At 41.7% G+C, this 21154-nt stretch overlaps 1 protein-coding gene across 2 annotated transcripts in view; it reads right to left on the bottom strand.

Annotated features, from left to right (window-relative positions):
* Positions 1 to 21154, bottom strand: part of FCHO2 (FCH and mu domain containing endocytic adaptor 2) — a 4043518-nt gene that overhangs the window by 3135439 nt on the left and 886925 nt on the right. For both annotated transcript variants that reach the window (XM_044063938.1, XM_044063939.1), the window contains exon 7: positions 10614 to 10712. In XM_044063938.1, the coding sequence (XP_043919873.1) occupies positions 10614 to 10712 (99 nt within the window). The remainder of the gene's footprint in view (positions 1 to 10613; positions 10713 to 21154) is intronic.

The raw sequence follows: 21154 nt of genomic DNA, 5'->3' as shown, positions 1-21154 counted from the left end.
GGTGAGAGTCCCCACCAGGGACGAAGGCAAGGATTTAGCCTTAGTAGAAACATCCATTTTCTTAAGGGCTTTAGGAGGGGTTGAGACCTCTGACCCAGAAATAGCCTCTGAAAAGGAAGATTTTAGAAGTCCCTTCAGTATCAGCTTGTTTTTCCTTTCTAACAAAGTTCTATTAGAAAAGTTCTCACAAATAGTACAAGGTGGTTCAACAGATAAATGGGAAGCTCCCAAACAATGAACACATAAAGAGTGTGCATCAGAAGTAGGCAGTTTGTGTCCACAATCAGAACACCGCCTAAACCCCGGACTACATTTTTTATCTGTCATATTAACTAATACATTTTTTATCTGTCATATTAACTAATAGAAAAGTACCAACAATGGTACAAGAGAGTACCCGAAGGTATGAAAGAGAAACGGAAAAGATTACCAACGATGGTAAAGAGAAAATTACCTCACGGTAAAAAAGGTACGTAAAGGACAGAAAAAACCTGAGGAAATTATGAACGCTAGATGCGATAGGGCATGAGACAATAAATTATCAACTTTTCTGACAGAAAAGTAATTTGTAAAGCAATTAAACAACAATTGACTGTACTTAGCTTAAGAGAAGTAGCTTGACATGACCGGATGGCAACGTGGCAAACGAAATCTGAGGTAACAGGGAGAGGGGGGTTGTGGGTAAGAGTTTAGCTTGAGAGTTTGAAGCTGACGCGAGCTTGGAAAATGGCCGGCTTGGTTCCGAGCTCAGAACAGATACCCAATGCGTAAGGAATGAACGAGGATTAACAATATCAGACTGACTTATACAGATTTAAACAGCTTCAGAGTCAGCACTATCATTTTGAAGCCTAAGTTTAAATGTGGTGCCATGGGGTCTTCGAGTGTTGAATATGCCAACATATGGCAACACATACCCGACGCTTTTAGCATAATGTCAGAGAATAAATCTTGATACTAGTAGAGCATATTTGAAACTGTTAATTGATTTTTTCGAGCCTATGGAACATGAATTAAATGATAAAATTTGTCAACAGCAGTGTGAATTGCGGTTAGTCTATGGGGAAGATCTTACTGACCTTTTCATGAATTAACTCATTGAAAAGATAATCCGGTATGAAGGAAGACTATTGAAACAAAAGAAAAAGTAATTATCTAGAGATGTCACTGATTTTTTGAATCAACATACATTTACTTGGGCGGGGGCTAGTGAGCAATGAGAGCACCGTTCCACCAATCGTCGACAATCAACAACCTAGAGGGAGTGTCTCCTCAGCAGACCCTATTACCACAGTTTATTCCACCCCGATTGGAGGGTCCACCTAGTACATCGGAGATTGATGGTATACAGCCTGTGTAGGCTCCAGCAACTGTCATTAGACAGAAAATTATAAAAGAACCAATGCAACAGGTTTTTCCAGTGTTCCCATTACCCTTCCCATTACCCTTTCGAACGGGGAGGAGGAAATCGATGGAACAGGATCCACCGAAGGGAGGGCAGAAATGGAAAGAGGCTCCGGTTCCCTTACAAATGCACACACTGAAGAAAATGTGGGGATATGGACACGAGGGCTAGTTTGGAATTTATCTAACCATGAAATGACCACAGCAGAAGTTTCTCTACTCAATAAAGGTTTGGGTTTTATACCTTCTGCTAATACAGACATTAGTGATTTATTAGTTTAAATACGACTTTTTACACAAAATATTGCCCTAAAATTGCAATTTAATAACATGGAAAATACAGAAATGTGTCAGTATAAAAGGGCAAGTACTTACGTACCTTTTTTATCACCAAATGTTGAAACTTTTTTAAGAGCTTGCGAAATTGCTATATATGCATATGATTTTAATAATAGTTATAAGGGAAATGGAAGCAATTTATCTGTAGCAGAGACACAGGTACTGCGAGATCTACAAAAGAATACTGAGATAGTAATTCGCCCCTCAGATAAAAGGGGCCCCGTCGTGGTTTTTAATTCTCAGTTTTATTATGAAAGGGTGATTGAAATGTTATCTGACTTGACAGTATACACGGTTGTACAAATGGATGTTGTAGAGAAGATGAACAGGCACATTTATGCCACCTTCTATGAATGCCTGTGCATGGGGATTATAACTAATGAATTATTTAAATTGTTTTATTGTACATAAACCTTTAATTCCACAATTACATGGTCTCCCAAAGGTTCATAAGAACCCCACATGTCCGAAGTTTAGACCGATAGTAGCAGGGGCAAGATGGCTCACTGAGCCCATTTCTCTTTTCTTGGATGGAGAACTGGGAGAAGTATTGAAGGATTATCCCCAGATGCTCAAGGATACCGAGCACTTTCTAGGTGATCTTTATACAACAGTGGGGACACCAGCACAAGTAGAGATAGATGTACTCGCTACAATAGATGTGGTCTCACTATTCACTTGTATACAGAGTATAAGTATGGTGAGATCTGTCTTACTTAGACATGATAAATTGTCTGTACAATGTATAGATTTTTTAGGTATGTTATTGGAAATTGTGTTGGAGCACAATGTATTTAGGTTCAAGGCTGTCTGCTACTGGCAAGTAGCGGGGGTGGCAATGGACACTAATTGTGCCAACACATATGCTAATTTGGTCATGGTGGACTGGGAACAGCAGCATTTGATAAAGGTAGATCCTCATGTCATCTTTTATCGACGCTTTGTAGACGACCTTTTTGTTGGCTGGAAGGGAGATAGTTTAATATCATTCCACCAGCATTTGAATAATACTGGAGGTTTCTTATAGTTCACCATGAACCATTCTAAGCAAAGCATTGACTTCCTAGATGTCACAGTTTTTAGGACTGGTAATGGATGGTCTACTAGGCTACACAGAAAAGAATGCTACTGCCCAGCATTTCTTCATCGAGATAGCATACATTCGTATCACATTTTTCCTAATATAGTCAAAGGGCAGGTTATGAGGGTTTCACATCTCTGATGTGAGGAGGAGGATTACCAGGAAGGGCTTTGGAACCTAAAAAATTACTTTCTGATTAGGGGCTATGGCCCACAAGAAGCAGACTTGGCCTACTCAAAGGTATTGAATGAAAGGAAAGGGAGAGCCAAGCCTTATTTTTCTGACCATGTAGGTGAGCAATATAAGGAAAGGAAGTCTAATGAGTTTTCTCAAACCCCTACGGTTATTTCTTACACTCAGGATGTAGAGAAGTTCAAAAACATCAGACAGAAGAATTGGCATATTCTCTTGGTGGACGACAAAACCACAAGGATAGTGGGTTCGCAACCCCATTTTATAAACAAAAATAGGAAAAATCTGAAACAACAGTTATGCTGTCCAAGATTAGTGAGAACAAGGGAAAATATCCTGCATGGCACACACAGATGTGAGAACTGTGCGTATTGTGTGCACATAGATGAATTGAGATTCTTTAAACATCCTGGGACATGGCACCTATGGCAGCTGAAGGCCGGTGCAAATTGTAATACTCTTAAATGTGATTTATGTGGCACACTGTAATATTTGTTTCCATTTCTATGTAGGCAAGATGAACCGTCACCTCAGGGACCGTCTTAGGGACCACCTGTACTGCACAAGGGGGGGGGGTATGGATTATATTGCCTTGGCGAAACATACACATGCACATAGATGAATTGAGGTTCTTTAAACATCCTGGGACATGGCACCTATGGCAGCTGAAGGCCAGTGCAGATTGTAATACTCTTAATGTGATTTATGTGGCACACTGTAATATTTGTTTCCATTTCTATGTAGGCAAGATGAACCGTCACCTCAGGGACCGTCTTGGGGACCACCTGTACTGCACAAGGGGGGGGTATGGATTATATTGCCTTGGCGAAACATACACATGCACATAGATGAATTGAGGTTCCTTAAACATCCTGGGACATGGCACCTACGGCAGCTGAAGGCCAGTGCAGATTGTAATACTCTTAATGTGATTTATGTGGCACACTGTAATATTTGTTTCCATTTCTATGCAGGCAAGATGAACCGTCACCTCAGGGACCGTCTTAGGGACCACCTGTACTGCACAAGGGGGGGGGGGTATGGATTATATTGCCTTGGCGAAACATACCTTGTCAATAGACGAGCAGCATACATTTTTATTCCAAGTGCTCGATGTCCAAAATATTATAACAGATTGGGAGACCATGTTAATCAAACAGTGTGTGTTGAACCTAAGTGGATTTTGAGACTAGGGGCTCACAGGGGGTTGGGGCTGAATGACACATAGATATATTTTTATGTATTTATATGTCTTCAACAATAATTTTTAATTAGTATGTGGCATGGAAGGGGGTGTCTACATTTGTTCTTGTATTTTATTGATTGGTTTAAATTGGATTATTAGTATATAAACTGTGCTGAATTGAAATCTGATGAAGCAATGTTGAACACTGCAAAAGTGCTCACAACTACTTTCTAATCAATTGGTGCATTTTATACGTTTGGTGGATTATTTACCTTTGGAAGTTACCTTCAGCTGGTTTGGGTATATTGTTTTGATTGAATTGCTGTTTGCCTCGCTGTTTGAGCTTGTGTGGGGAAGATCTTTTGCATAAATAAAGATAAAGTGACAAAATACAAATATTAAATAACAATCACAATACAAAATAATTGTAAAAAAAAGAAAAAGTTATTAACTACTTGCACTGCACTGATAGTAAGCAACCCATTTTCAGTGGAGACCCAAGGGGAAAGAGCCCCAGCAAACATAAGCAAAGATAAACATACAGGACAAAAACTATTAAAAATAACAATGCAAATAAGAAACTAATTATAAAGAGAAAAACAAAAGAAAAAATTATGAACATTAACGGTTGCACTGATAGCAGTGGTCTAAATTTACTACATAAAAGAGTAAAAACAAAAGGATAATTGTTGTTCAAAAAAAAGAAAAATGTACAGACATTGATAGAAAGTGGGGGAAAGATAAATGATGTAGAGAATGGGGGGGAGAAAGGATGGGCTACAGTAATAGAGTTGAGAGTTTAGGAGGATAGTTTAAGCAGAAGTTACTAACAGTGAAAGTTAGGAGATGCAACAGGTTATACAGTAGGGCAGACAGACTATGTGTGGTCAAGGCAATGGCATAATTTCAAGTTTTGTAGATGGGATTTAAGCTCCTTTTTAAAACAGGGAAAGGAAAGGTTGGATCTAACATGGAGAGGGAGTTTGTTCCAATTTAGTGAAACGAAATGTTTGTAAAGTAGTTTGCCAACATTCCTTTCGGGTTTACAAACTGAGAGAAGATGCTGATCAGCACTCCAGAGATGCCGGGGGGGGGATAGAGAGTAACATGGGAGGCGAGAGCAGGGCAGGCAGAGGGGTTGTTGAGCATGGAAAAGGTAGTGTGGAGTTGCAATTGTAGGAGAAGGTGCGGAAATTCCAGCCACTGAAGTCTGTTTATACTCTTGTTTGGACAGCAAAGGGGAAAGGTGAGAAAGCCTGCTGCCTCTAACAGCTGGTTTTCTGCCAGTAAGGTAGGATCGGAACAAGCCAAGATTTGAAGGATAGAGGTTTAGGTCTGAGAGTCTGTTAAGAAGGATGGGATGAGAAACAGTGTTGAAGGCTTTAGAGAGATCAAGGAATAGACAGGAAATGAGGAGGTTGTTGTCCCTAACTTCTACAACCTTTTGAGTAAAGGATAGTAAGGCAGTCGAGGTACTGTGTTTAGGGCGTAAACCATGTTGTGAGGGGGTGAGGAGATTTTTGTGAATGAGACAGGACAGTAGTTAAGTATGTATACATTTTTCAAGAATCTTAGAGAGCAGTGAGAGAACTATTCACTGTTTTTAACATTTTATGTCATAGTTCTCTGAAACTCATTATTTATTTTAACATCATGTATTAAGTTCTAATTATAAACAATGAAGTATTTTTAAAATCTCATTCAACTTAATACCTTCAAGTGTTTCCAGCTGTAACTTTTAATTGAATGATTATCAATTAACCAAACTGTATAAAAACCCTGCAGCATTTTAGATCTTTACTTGATAAAGCTCGGCACAGACCGAGCAAAAGCGCTTGTGTGATTTTATTACTTTCATTAAAGAACCTGATTTCTAGATACAGGAAATGCAAGAGAGTCAGCAGCAATTTTCAGAAATTGAGGGGGGAGTATATCAGTGGACGGACAGCATGGTTTTAGTTTAAAAAGCAGGGATTTGATATATTTAGTAGAAACAGGTCACAAGATAAAAGGCCGAGAGACAGAGGAGTATAGACGTTTTAGGGGAGGTGAGGGTGACACAGAAGAGTTGGAATGAACAGAATTACCAGCGGGTAGGAATTTAAATATCTTGTCTATGAAGTGTTTGTTGAGTAAGTCTGCAGTTTCAGAGGGAGAGTGATAGAGGAAAGGGTTAGGGATGGTAAGAGAACCAGTGTGGAGCAGGGAGTTGATAGTACTCCAGAATTTTTGGGGGTCATGTGGGTGAGAGCTTTGGAATTTAGTGAAATATAGGCGTTTATCCAAAATAATAATTTTTTTACACAATTTCTGAGTTGCTTATAACCTTGGAGAAAGGTGTGAGTTTTAGTGGTTTGCCATTTTTTCCATAGAGTATCGCTTTCAGGCATCAAAACATGAGTAGCTTTGGAGAGCCAGGGTGCGAAATTAGATTTGATTCTGATTTTGCAAATTGGGGCAAGAGAGTTTAGAACATCAAGGAAAATGTGGTTGAAGTTAGTAACAGCAGCACTTAGCGGGAGAATTTTTAGGAAAGACCAGTTGATGGCAGAGAGTCTATAGTTAAAGGTTTCAGGGGAGAAGTTAGTCCATTTCCTCCAATCTCTGTAAAGATGGGGCTTAGAGAGATGAGGAGACTGCCTTAAAATAGAGATGGGAGAATGGTCACTAACAGAGTCAGGGAAGGCAGAAGGGTTACAACAGTTGTTTGGAGAGTTGGTCAAGATCCAGTCAATTGTGGAACCAGTAGTGTTTTTACTACAGTGGATACGGGTAGTGATCAGTTGTGAGAATCCATACAAGTTTATGAAATGTTGGGATGAGTCACCAATAAGGGAGTTCCAATCTATATGAACATCTCCAAGAATGATGGTCTAATAGGGGATGGAGGTGTTTACCCAGGAGAGTAAATGTTGAAGGATAGGGATATTTTTACCTGGGGGGAAATAGCAAACTTCCTATAGTTATTGATGTGGCAGTCTAGGAGCAGTAGTTCAGCAGGAGAGAAACTAGGCAGGGTAATGTCTATAGGTGTTAGCACCAGTGAAACAGAGTACAGGCTAGCCACCCTACTGCCTTTTTTGGGTGTCCTATCAGACCTGTAGATATTGTATTGAGATGGGATAAATTCAGAAGAATTGATATGAGGTTTTAGCCAGGTTTCCAATAGGGCCAGGATGTGAGGTTTGTGTTGGGCCAACCATGCGTGAAGTTCGGACGTTTTCTTGTTTAGGCTTTCGATGTTCATTGCAGAGATAGAGAGAGGTTTGAGGCTGGAAATATTTGAGGATGTTTTTTTTGGGGGGGACAGCAGATAAAGGTGGAGGGGGGAATGGAGAGAGGGGAGGGACCAGGACTGGGATGGATGTCACCAGAAACCAAAAGAGCAAAGACAAGATGGAAAAGGTGAGAGTGGTCAGTAAGGGGAATAGGGTACTTGAGTTTGGGCTTAGGAGTAATAGCAGGGTAGGCTAAGAGTTTAAATTTAAGACAGTGAAAGGGGGAGAGATAGAAAAGAGGGGGCAATAGTCAGTGGAGCTTGGTTGTATGTTGGAAGAGGTCTGGGAAAAGGGAAAGGTGGGGGGAAGACATGGAGCTCAGTGTGGTAGGAAGTGCTTAGGGCTAGTGATATTAGAAGTGGGAGAAATAGCAGTAATGAGAGCACTGTGTGGTGGAAAGGAGGGGAAGAGTTATAGGGAAAATATAAAGAAATATATTAGGGAAGGGTGGTGGCTAGAAATAAGCGGTGTGAGGGAAGGAACAGTATCAAGGGGTGGAAATAGTGAGTATGTGAGGAGATAGTGCGTGTGTTAGGGAGTGAAAGAGGTGTGAGGGAGGAAAGTCATAGAGGAAGCAGCCCAAGGTGGGCGGGGAAAAGGAGACGATTGGTGACAAGGTGGGAGGAGTGAAAGGGTGAGAGCACAAGTTATAGTGGTGGGAGGGGGCTGTGGGAGTGACCAGACAATGAGGTGAAAGTATAAATTTGAGGATACCTGGGGTGGGTGGGAGGGGAGCAAAGCAAGCCCGAGTTGAGCGAGCAGAACCACACCACATCACAGGTAAGTTTAATGTAAGGACCAAAAACCTGCACTCAGCACTTTAATTTTACTTACTTTTAGCAGGAAAGACAGACCAACGGTATACAATTCTGAGATTTTTATCAGGGTTACTTGTTCAAATGTCAGACAAATAAGTAAAACTTTCAAACAGGAATCTATGTCTGAGTGTTAGAAAGCCACAAAGGTACAAGGTATATTTCATCCACATCAGAGTCAGACACATCAGAATTCAAAGGGGGCAAGGATTCCATATTTCCTTACAGAAGAGGGATACCCTGACACTAACTTTTATTTAGAGATTGGCTGCCTGGTTCTCAGAAATTCCATGAAGTCCTGGACCAACCTGCAATTTTCCTGTGACGAAGTCTAGAATGGGAAGGGAATGCGAGCCTGCCCAGTACAAGCTGTGTCAAGTGGGTGGTCATCCAGTTTAGCCTGGAATATAGTGCCCTATGACTGGAAGTGCAGAATGCCTTAGACTATCAGGTTGTGAGAGGTTGCCAGAGACACTGACCAAGCACTTCTGACATCCTCACAAACTAATAACAAGAGGATGCTTCCCTCACCTTCACTAACTATAATATGTGAATCAGAAACTGAGATCAGAGGAGAGGACTGCAGACTTTATGACAAGAGAATTAATTCAGTTCAGGGGGGCATGCCTACATCTTGACAGCATGGTAGCTTTCAGAGGGGTCATGCTAGAGGTCTCAGAACAGCCAAACACCAGACCTGGGAACTACAAAGGCAAACTGACAAATCCAAAACCTTTGAGACTTGGGGGGGGGGGGGCTTTGACTTTCAATGGACAGCTCTCAGCCTTCTTATATTTCATCACTATGAGGTGCTTTGCCAAGTACTAATAATTTTTTTTTTTTTTTTGGCAGGGCATCAGATGTAGATATGGTTGAAGCCACTGCAGTCCGAGACCAAATGAAGGATGACTTCTGATTTAAATAGCCCTGCAGAGATTTTTTTTTTCTCTACTTTGTTCTCTGGTTAAACATAGCACAGTGGAAACAATTAGGCAAGTTCGTGCTCAAGCTCTAGAAAAAAAAATTACCTACTGTGCAACTCTTCATGGGGAATGTTTTGCCCACAGTCAACACAATTATTAACAACCTCTTCAGAATCTCGCATCTAGTTCAGACTCCCACCCAAAAAACTACAAATGTTAAGCATTAAAAAAAAAATAAATAAAAACAGACAAGATTTTCTCCAATTTAGCTGAGCCCTGGAATCAATGTCAAACTGACAGACTAATTATGAAAGGATCCATTTGATCACAAGTGAAATACAAGAAAGAAGTGAGGATGGTGAAGCCAGACATACCTCTTATGCCATGAGGTCTTGACATCCCAGTGGAAGAGTGTCTACCCGGCTAGGAAGGAGGAGGGTGAAAAGCTCTGAAAGTTAGGCTGTCTGTTAGGAAGTTCCAAAGGTCATTAATACAACAGTGAATTATACCACGAACATCTGAAATTGCAAGGTGCGACAAGGCATTTACATGGGCTGTCAGGTGATGCTACACAAGCATCCAGGGTTAGACAGGCATCATCCTCATGCAAGAACACCTTTGACCACCTTACCTTTATTTTTTTAAGCAATGTCTGATGTGCAAATAGAAATCAGTGCTACATCTACTACAGAAGACATCTATGAAGATGATGACGGGGGAGCAACTATGCAGCTGACAATGAAGCTAATACGGCAGATGGATGTAATAATCTCACAATTATATTCAGACACAAGAGGAAAGGTTGAGGAATGCAAGAAGCTCATCAAATGACGAAGGCAGATACACAGGTGAAGTTAACACTATGTTGACATAGTAAGCAACTCTAAAACAGAAAAAAGTGACAAAATAAGCAACACAGTCTTAAAAAGCTGAAAGCACCATAACTGCTATCAGTGTGTGGTCTTGTTGAAAAAGAGTGGTAACTGTCAGACAGATGTGAGATGAGTTACATAGCCAAAAGAGATGGTAATAGCCTCCTTACAAATCATGCTCGGGTCACTTTATCTCTATTTGCCACTCAACTGTATTAACTTTTATAGGAAAACCAAAAGGAAATCTGGACAGTGAGGGATGGCAAGGAACTGGAAGAAACAATGCAAGCTTGTCTCTCTCTTCTACAGCGCAGTAACTGTTGTGTTGACCTGAGGAGCTAGTGATCCTAGAGAATGTGGGTACGTGACAAAATTCTTGACTTGCCTGCTGCAAAAGCATTATTTAACAAAACCAGACATGCATTCATCAAACAATTTTACAAGTAAAATAAAATGCATTTCTTTCTCAAGAAACTCATCTTAGACTGACTATGAAATTATTTAGTCTTGCTAAAAAACATACCTGGCTTATCTGTGAATGGGTTTCATTAGACGCTTGTGAAAAACTTAATATAATTTCTTTCATATTATACATATGAGCTTCTTCTATATCTTGAAATTTCTGCAGAAATAAGAAAATGAAACATTAAGGAAAAAACTAACATTTTCTTCCTTTTACACATCATCTCATGGAAAAATGCAGCAGTATATTGTGAATATAAACAAGAAAACACATTTCAACAAATGTACCATTAAATCACATTTACAAATTTCAAATTACTTTACTTTTGTAATTAACTGTTAAACACACTCAGAACTGGATCTTGGTCAAATGGGGCCCTAGGCAGGGTAATGATTCAGGGGTCCTTACACACACAGCAGCCCCTACCCAATTCTCACCCCCATCCCCAGAGTCATCACAGTGTCACATTACTTGGCTATTTCTCCCCAGTTACCATAAACACTATTCAAACCTGTCACTGTGCACACTATTTTTTTTCTTTACTTCCACAATGATTACAGATATTAGGATTTAATTTAAAACTTTTATTTCAAATTTTATAGCAGAAACACTAATAGACATTTGCTAAACAAAACAATACAGTCTCACAATGAAAACAGATTTCACATTAACAGTAAACTTCTCTGTCCTTGAAACTGTGTCACTGAAATGGCACTGAAGCCTACATTCAAAGAAAATGCATATGGCCAGTGGCGGATAAAGTTTACCTTTGGTCTATTTTCAAACCATAGGCCCCTTGTATACATTTTATGCCCATGCAGACATGCATGTGTCCATTGATCCACTTCTTGATTGTATTAAATTATACTCCTTGTATAATGCAGCACCACTTGTTAACAGTCTGTTTTAAATTTGTAATTTTGAACATTTTTCCAGTAAGTAATGAAACAAAACGTATGATGCCATAATGACAAAACTGACCATTTTGGAACATTTCAACCATAAAGGGCCACTCAATATCAGTCAATATGCACAATCTCTGCAGAAGTAAAAGTCATCTAAACTGCACACTAAAGAGATCTGTAATTAATGAATAGGATGCTGCTAGCAAACGATTTTATATTTCAGTGTTTCATCTACAAATTCAGTGCCTATTGCTCTTGAAGAATAGATTGCCTAAGGTTACATTAAAAAAAATCTGATAAGCTAGTAATACTGCAATAAGGAATAGATGGTAAACTGACAACAGGTTCATAGTAACTAGGCATCTCATCCAAGGGAAGATGCACTCAGAACTGCAGCCTCCTCCCCCCCCCCAAAGTTTAGCAGAGTATTAGTAATCCATCTACATGGGGTGGGAGTAGAACCCACAGCTTTCAGCACAGCATTAAAAGCAATTATGCCTCCTGTTGTGCTAACACAGATTTCAAATTTTATAGGACAAACGACTGCACGGTGAAAACAGACTTACTATGAGCAGCAACAAACTTCTCTTCCCTTGAAGCTCACAATTCCTTGAAAATGTACTGAAACTCGCAATTCCTTCAAAATGCTCTGAAGTTCACAATTTCGTGAAAATACACTAAAACTCACTCTTTCGAAAATGCACTTAGAGCACTATGGTAGTTGATATACAGGGTTCATGCTCTTGGCTCCTGTAACTAAGGTACAGGGTTTGAGCCTGAGCATATTAACTAACCTGCCATCCATAACTAGGGCATTACACACAGGCACGCACAGATAGACACTCTCTCTCTCTTGCTCCAGTCATACCTTAATCTTGAGGTTCATTCAGCTGTATGAAGGTAGCAAACGTTCACTATGTTTAAATTCCACAGAAGTGAAAGCAGGTGATGAGTATGTTGACGCAAAGGTCATCTGTTCTCTTAAAGAAGAATAAATGCCCTTAAAGAAAAATTAAGTTTATTTTTTTAATTAATAACGAACTGTTGTGTGTAGCAGCACCCCCCCAACGGCCACTGGTCTCTAGGTGACTGCCCAGGTCGTCTTGTGCTGGATCCAGCTCCAACAATAACATCTGGATTTGCATTCTTGTGGGAGTCAGAAGTGAAATAAATGCTGTAAATATTACATCTGTACATTCCCTGTTGTATAAACATTTTCATTTATAATAAAATATTTGTTTCACATTTTGTTTTACATCTCTTAATATTAGCAGCTCTAACTTTTGATACTTAGTTTTGGGTTCTCGCAGAGATTTGTTTATTGGTTTGGTTGTAAAAGTTTGTATTTGCAGACATGATTCCTTCATAACTTTTGCATTTTTAAGCAGGTTAAAGGTCATAAATGCTCAAGGCAAGAGCCCTCTTCTTGGTTCATGAAAAACTACACCGCTGAAACAATCCTTATGTAGCCTTTAGCTCAGAAACGTTTTTGCTGGTCACAGATAAAAATCCATATAAACACTGAAACTATATAACACAGGGTATAAACACGGACTGAAATTTGTATACTAGAACACATCTGTTTAAAATATATAAGTTCAGACACTATGTGTAATTTCCGCAACTTCATTTTTAATGTGTGCGGCTGCAATGTTACATAGATCTTTACTGAATAACTTACACTGAGTGATCCATCACTGGGGAAAAAAATCATCTTCAGACACTTAAGTACAGTTATGGTCTATCTGCCTCACTTCTGGAGTTACTAAAAAGGCAGTACATAAAATCTCGGAAACATGTTGTACTAATGTGTTGGAATGCCATTTCTGCCAAGTTATTTCTGTTTACTACCATTAGTCATGCACAGACTTTTGAAGCCCAGCCCTGCTGACAGCCAGCTACATACAAAAAAATTTACAGCTGTTCAGAACATTAGTCACAGTCTGTGTGTGCAACTACTAAGATTAAACATGAAAAACTTTAGAGGAGTTCATGGAAGTTCAGGACCACCTTTTCACCCTATGCTCTGTATGAACCTACTTTCAATGTGCTTAATTAAAAAAATTAATCTGCTGATAAATGCCTCTCTTCTTAGGCATATGAATCACTTTTCACTCTCACATGCCATTGTTGAGGCTGCCACATCATCACATGACTTCTGCTTCCAAGACTCATAGATATTAGCAAACTACATGGGAAGCATATGAATCAAAATCACCTAATCAACTATTATGCCAGTTAATAAGGGAACTCACTTGAAAAAGTACAGTTGTGTACACTTATCATAAATGTAGATGTTTGTGTGTATTCACTGTTGCAGTCATCACATTTGGGTTATCCCTGCCAGGGTAGCACTCAGTCGGCCCAAATACCAGAGGCTTAGTATTTCTGCGTCGGTTGCTGTCAGGTCATCAGTGTTATAAAGGGGATGGAGGGAGGAAAACCAGGACTGCAACAGTGAATACACTCGAACATCTAGATTTATGATAAGTGTACACAACTGTACTATGTTCTTCGTGTTTCACTGTTGCAGTCATCACATTTGGGTTGATTCCCAAAGCCGAAGAAAAGGGTGGAGGCAGTCAAGAAGACTGGGGGTGGCTAGGATGCCCTGCAAGATGGCTGTGGCAAAGCCTGCCCTGGACTTGGAGAAGATAGGCAGGTGGTAATGCTTGGTGAAGGTATGAACAGATGTCCATGTTGTAGCCTCCAGGATGTCCTTGGTGCGGACCCCTCTGAGGAAAGTTGCAGAGGTGGAGGTTGCTCTGGTAGAATGTGGAGGTTTTCCTGTGCTGCTTGTAGCAGAAATGGATGCAGTGTGCTATCCATTTGGAAATGGTTTGTTTGGATATGGCCTTTCCCTCTGCTCCTGTAGCAAAGCTGACTAACAATTGATCAGTATTCCTAAATGATTTAGTCCTGTCTAGGTAGAATCTGAGCAGTCTGTGCACATCTAGAGAGTGCAGAATCCTTTCCCCCTTGTTTTGTGGGTTAGGGAAAAAGGTGGGAAATGAATGGATTAGTTGAGAGCCACACTGGGCACCACTTTTGGCATGAAGGATGGATTAGTCCCGAGGGAGACCCTGTCAGCATGGAAAATGAAGGGCTCTACAGCCATTAGTGCTTGTAGCTCGGATACTCTTCTAGTTGAAGTGATGGCCAAAAGCAAGGCGGTCTTCCAAGAGAGGAACTTTAACTCTGCTGACGCTGTTGGTTCAAAGGGGGTAGGGTGAGTTTTTCCAAAACAAAGTTAAGGTCCCAAGCTGGGATAGGTGCTCTTCTGGGTGGCCTCAAGTCGTTAGCCTCTCTTAGGAACTGTTTGATGAGAGGGTGGGAGAAAAGAGGTGGCTCTGTGCTGAAATGAGCAGAGATGGCAGAGGCATGAATTTTAATGGAAGAGAAGGATAGATCCCTGTGTAGTAGGTCAGCCAGGTAATCCAGGATGACAGATAGGGAGGGCTGTGCAATTCCGGTTCCCTTAGCCTGGATCCAGGTGCAAAACCTTTTCCACTTGTCAGCATAAGAGTTTCTAGTGCTAGGGTGTCTGGCCACACGTATAACATCTAGAACTTGCTTGCTTAGATTGGCAGTTTGTGCAGTGGTCAGAGAATAAGCCAGGCTGCCAGACTGAGGGTCTGCAATTGGGGATGCATGAATTCTCCATTCCTCTGGGTCAGGAATGTTGGGATCTGAGGGAGATGTCATGATGGCAGTGGTGACAGGCTTCGCAGCAGAGGGTACCAGTGCTGGCGTGGGCCAGTCTAGGGCAATCAGGATTGTCCTCGGTTTTTCCTCCCTTATTTTGAGTAGTACCCTTGTAATAAGCGGTAGAAGGGGGAAGGCACAGACTGAGAGGTTGACCCACTGGAAGGATAGGGCATCCACTTTCCAGGCCTTGCTGTGAGGTTCCCTTGTGCAGAATTTGCGGAGCTGATGGTTGGAGTGGGAAGCAATGAGGTCGACCTTCGAAGTGCCCCATTTCTGGGTTACAAGGGTAAAGGTTCTTTGGTCTAGCTGCCACTCGTGTGGGTCCAAAAGATTTCTGCTTAAACTGTCTGCCATAGAGTTTAGAGAGCCTAGCAGGAATTGTGCTAGCAGGTGTAGTTGCATGGCTGAGCCTGTGTGCCAAAGGGTCATGGTGAGCCTGCACAGAGGGTACGAGCGAGTCCCTCCATGTTTGTTGATATACCACATCACAGTGGTGTTGTCTGTTTTGATCAGTAGAGGCCCCAGGGAGAGTAGGGGGCTGAAGGCTGTCAGAGCTTGCTGAACAGATAACATCTCTTTTTGGTTGATGTGCAGATGTATTTGGTTTGGATTCCATTGGCCCTGAATGCGCCTGCCATCCAGGTGTGTATCCCAGGCATAGTCTGATGCGTCTGTGTTGAGGGTCTGGGCGGCATGGGGTTGTGAAAAGGATAGTCACTTGTGCTTGCATGCTGCTGCCCACCAAAGGAAATCTTTCCTTAAGTAAGGTATCATTGGTATAAGAGTTTCCAGGTCTTGAGAGTGTTGACACCAAAGGCTTTTTAGGTACTACTGTAGTTTCCTCATATGCAGTCTGGCATGTAGAATGCAAGAAGCCATGAACCCCAGAGCTTGTGGGATTTTCCTTGTGGATAACTGGGGTCTTGTGGCTAGTTGAGAGAAGTAGGTTGTCAGGTAGGTTTGTTTTTTCTGGTGTAAGGAATGCCATTTGGGATGCCGTGTCCAGGCTTGCTCCCAGGAATACAACTTTTTTGCGTGGGTACTAGTTTGGATTTCTTTTCGTTGATAGTATACCCCAGGGAGGTCAGTAGGTCCTTCACAAAATCAGGTGCTTTAGCAGCTTTTCCTGTCTGCCTGAATCAGGCAGTCATCTAAGTATGGGTAAATGTGAATATTTCTTTGTCTGCAAAAAGCAATGGCGAGAGCCAGGCATTTTGTGAAAACTTTGGCAGCAGTGGATAAGCCAATGGGAAGCACAGAGAACTGAAAGTGTAGTGATCCCGTCCTGAAACGGAGATATTTCCTGCAAGATTCCCCAAATGGGACATGTAAGTAGGCCTCATTTAGGTCTAGGGTGGCTAGCCAAACATCCTTGGAGAGCATAAGTTGAAGTTGCTGGAGGGTGAGCATTTTGAATTTTGGTATCACCAGGAAAGTGTTTAGGATGGATAGATCGAGGATGGGGTGCCAGGTGCCCTCTGAGGGGGTGGGATTCTTAGCAGAAGTTGTTTTAATTCCTTTAGGTCCTTGAGAGATAACCTCTGAGTCAGCAGTAGGATTTTTGAATAGAAATTTGTGAGAGTCAGGGACTCTATAGTACCTGTCTGGTTTCCTGGGAGCAGGAGGGAGGGTGTCAGGAGTCATACTGGATTCCATAAAAAACATCATCCACAACATCCAGGACAGGAGGAATGGCCAGAGGTCTGTGCTGTGGAAGAGCTAGGAATTCCCTGAGTCTCTTTTTTGACTGCGGGTAGTCCTGACATTCCCACTGGAAATCTTCCTTTAAGGTATGTAGGGTTTCTCCAAAGGAAAAGTCCTCGGGTGGAGAGGCTGAAGGGATGGATTCCTCTGCATCAGAATCCTCATAAGCTGACACGGATTGCATATCTTCATAATCAGATGCATAAGAGTCATCGGACTCCTATTCAGATAAAACTACTGGGGACAAATCTCTTTTTCTTTTGGAAGGGATAGCCTGGCTTCCCCTGATAAGCATTATAAGGTCTTTTGCCATTTTAAGCATCTGAGACTAAGGCAAGGAAGTAGATGCCCGAGATTGGGTCGTTGGTTTCTTGGGTGTGGTTCGTACCCTGTGCCTTAGAAACTCTGTAGCTTTTGAAAAAATGGTAGATGCGAAAGAAGTCGTCGGTCTGTGTCAAGAATCGGTAGTTCAGGCACAGTATACTAACCTCGAAAAAGGGCATAGCAAAATTCATTTAAAATGGGTGGTGAAAGCCAAACACACTCTGGATAGGCTTATAAATGGCCTAGGGCAGATAGCCTAGTATGAACCTATGAACCAAAGTACTTCGCCAGAAGCCGATGCCTGTTCAGCAGCTCTGGACCCATCCAAGATAGAGATATCCGCTGGATCCTTAGTCGGTGAAGACTTTCGTGGCATACCGGACTCCAAAAGGGTCTTGGTAGCAACCTGCAAATCCAAAGAAGCGGGCATCAGGGGCTGTGAAAGCGCCTCCCTAAGGACAGGAGAACTGATGACTAGCTTAACGGAAGCATCGTCGGCAGTTTTGGACCTGTATGGTTTGTCTCTGTCTTTATCTTAACGTTGTTTCGGAAGATCTGCTGTCAGATGACTTACCGAAGCCATATCAGAATTCGAGGACTGAGAGCGAAAATATCTAGCTACAATAAGGGCCTGACTACATATAGTTCTGGCATTGAACAGAGCAAGCAACAGCGGGGGATGTCGTGGTCAGGGCCTAAGCAAGTGAAGCAGTAGGAATGAAAATCTCGGTCTGGTATTTGCTTTCCACAGGCGAGACAATTGTTAACTTTTTCTAACATTGGTTAGAGCAAGAAAAAAGGATCCTCAACGGGGTACTTAGCTTCAGAAGACTTCAATTTCAATTTCGGACACGAAAAACTCAGGTAGCGGCTGACCGGCACTCATGTGAACTGCTTCTGCTTCTGGCTCCTCGGCAAGAAAGACTGATGTAATGGCGTCAGCTGCCTTAATTTAGAACACTGATGACCTGACGTCAGTCCTGGAGTGATGGCAACCGACAGAGAAATCCTAAGCCTCTGGTATTCAGGCCAACTGAGGGCTACCCTTGCAGGGATAACCCACATGTGATGACTGCAACAGTGAAACATGAACAACTGCTCACTCATTCCATCACAGACTGAGCCAAATTACACATGCCACCCACTAATTCCCATCCTAAAACTTACTCATGTATAGTAAATAGATGGATATTTAACATGGTCTCTCTCTTTCACACAGACTCTCACCCACACGTGCACAGGTGCATGCATTCGCTTGCACATAAAGGTAGATGCAAATGTGAACACAAGCATGGAGAGACAGAGACAGATGAGCTGCACGCATGCACACAGATGATTCTTCCTGCAGTCAAATGCACAGATACAGACCCACATATTTGCTCACGCACACACACAAACTCGCTCACTCTCATCAGTCATACCTTACCCCAAATCCAGAGGTTTATTCAGTTGTACAAAGTTAGGAGGCATTTAGTATGTTTAAATTCCATGCATGCAAAGGCAGAGAAGAAGCAACACCAGGTGGTGTGTGTTGACACAAAGGTCAAAACGTATTCACTGTCTTAAAGAAAAACGAATGCCCTTAAAGACATTTTTTTTTAAATGAATAAGTAAGTGTCGTTTGTGGCAGCCCCCCCGAGCCAGTGGGCCCTAGCCAACTACCTAGATCACCTTGTGCTGGATCTGGCTCTGAATACAATTCTACAGGAGAATTAAACTAGTGTTAGTACTGTTCTTTCAGCAATACACTGACAGAACTTCCAGTAAAGATCCAGTACCTGTATGTTTAAAAACATGTACTAAACACTTCATAGTCACAAATACATCATCAAAACTTAAGAAAAAAAAAGATGCCTTCTAAAAGACTGAATGGGAGAGAAAAAACTGAAAAAACATGTGCTGCAAGAAGACAGGTACAAAATTTCTCCCTTGCCCACCATGTCCACTTTCCCTTACTACAGAATAAGTTAATCTACACCTCAGAAAACTTGCAGAGTATCTTCCCCTTCTCCCTCAAAAATGGCCCGTCAGCCCACACATTACTAATCTACACATTTGTTTAAAAAATGTAAGTTATGTACTTTCTACAATGCTAGATCCATACTGTCTTCATCCGTCTATCAAACTTTTTGGGAATACTGGATCAGTTCACATCCTAAAATGGCTACTCAGACTTTTGAATCAAGGCTAAGGTTCCTCACCCCTAACCATACTATGCCTCCTTCCTAACAGCTCCCAAGACTGAGTCTGCCTGCCTATACTGATAGCTCCTCCTATACTACACAAACAAAAAAAGGCCTGAAATTAACACACAATCCAAGACTGAAAGTATGACAAGGCTCCAAACAGGTCCAGTACAGTCTACTGAAAGACCAAGACAGTGATAATTTGGCAGGGTAGTGGAGGGAGGGAAAGTTGGCATGGACGGAAGAAGACAACATGGATCTAGTATTGTCTTAAGTACATAACTTTTAAATCAAAGGTCTTTTCTGTCCATCTCAACAACTGGGACATAGTTCCACACTCTACTACAAACCCTGGGAGGACTCAAGGAAGGATGTTTTAAAGGATGGTGAGAGCAAACGCAGCCCTAGTCCAACTTGTAATGACAGACAAATGTGTGCACTTTAGACCAAGTAGCACCAGCACAGATATCAATAGGGACTCTAGAGAAGAAAGCTGTTAAGGTTGCCACAGCCCTACTTGAACGAGTGTTAGGCTTATGAAGCATTGACAGTCCCTTAACTGTGGGAATACAGATTCGGTACAGATCCAACTCGGCCACATTTTCCGGCACTGAATCAAAGCTCCAAGATCCTCCCCTACCCATAATGCCCCTATCTCCCTCCTCCCTTCAGATCGAGTTTTTTGCCAACAGTAGCACTCTGACCTAACCAAGAGCCTAACACCTTGGCATTAGTACCTTGAAAGCACCATAGGAAAGACTAAGGCTTGCCAAAGTAAGGGCTATGTCTCTTCTAACCAGTGCACCACACAGCCTGCAAAAGGCAGGAGGAACGAGAGAGGGATGGTTGAAGACAAATGAAAAGCAACAACTCAGACGGAACCTTATACATAACTTTTTTATCTGAAGTTGTTTTCATTTGATCTTCAACTTGTGGGACAGAGTCCCCAGCTACCAAAAGACCCTGGGAGGTCCTCATAGAAGCATATTCCGGAGCACGGTGGAGCCAAAGGATGCCCTGCCTCTGGACAGGAGATCCAACTTATAGTGCAAAATAAACGTGTGAAGATGTCCAAGCAGGCGCAGAGCAAATGTCATCCAAGGAAACCGTAGAGTAAAAGGCTGCTAAAGTAGCCATAGACCTGGCAGAGTGCTCCTTAATCAGACCTGGTGGAGATAATCCTTTGGCTGTATACGCCAGAGCTATGGAATGAGAAATCCAATGAGCAATAGCCACCTTTGAAATAGGTTTCCCTAAGAAAGGCTTAGAAAAAGAAACAAAAAGTTGATTAGACTTGTGAAAGGACTGTTCTATGCAAATAAAAACGCAATTGCCTAGGAACGTCAAGGAAATGCAATTTATATTTTCCATTATTCTGGAAGTTGGGAAAGAAAAGAGGGAGACCGATAACCTGATTAACGTTAGATTCTGAAGCCACTTTCGGGAGAAAAGAAGGGTTTGTGCGCAAGGACACCATATCTTTATGGAACACCATATAAGGAGGCTTAACAGATAAGGCCTGAATCTCCAACACTCTTTTAAGTGAGTTAATAGCAACCAGAAAAGCTGTTTTCCAAGACAGAAACTACAACTCCACTGTAGCTGCAGGTTCAAAGGGGAAAGAAACAAAGGCTTGTAGAACTAGAGTAAGATCCCAAGGTGGCGTAGGGTCCTTGACTAGAGGCCGGAGTAAAAAGGTACCTTTCAAAAAGGCTTTACAAAGCTTGGAAAAAGCTAGGGAAGCCGAATTGTCTCCTATATGAAAATTGGAGAT

The sequence above is a fragment of the Protopterus annectens genome, chromosome 2.part2 (genome assembly GCF_019279795.1).
Source record: "Protopterus annectens isolate FY-2018-M chromosome 2.part2, PAN1.0, whole genome shotgun sequence".
Classification (NCBI taxonomy): Eukaryota; Metazoa; Chordata; order Ceratodontiformes; family Protopteridae; genus Protopterus; species Protopterus annectens.
Note: the sequence above shows the minus strand (reverse complement) of the source record. Positions and strands in the feature narration are given on the sequence as shown.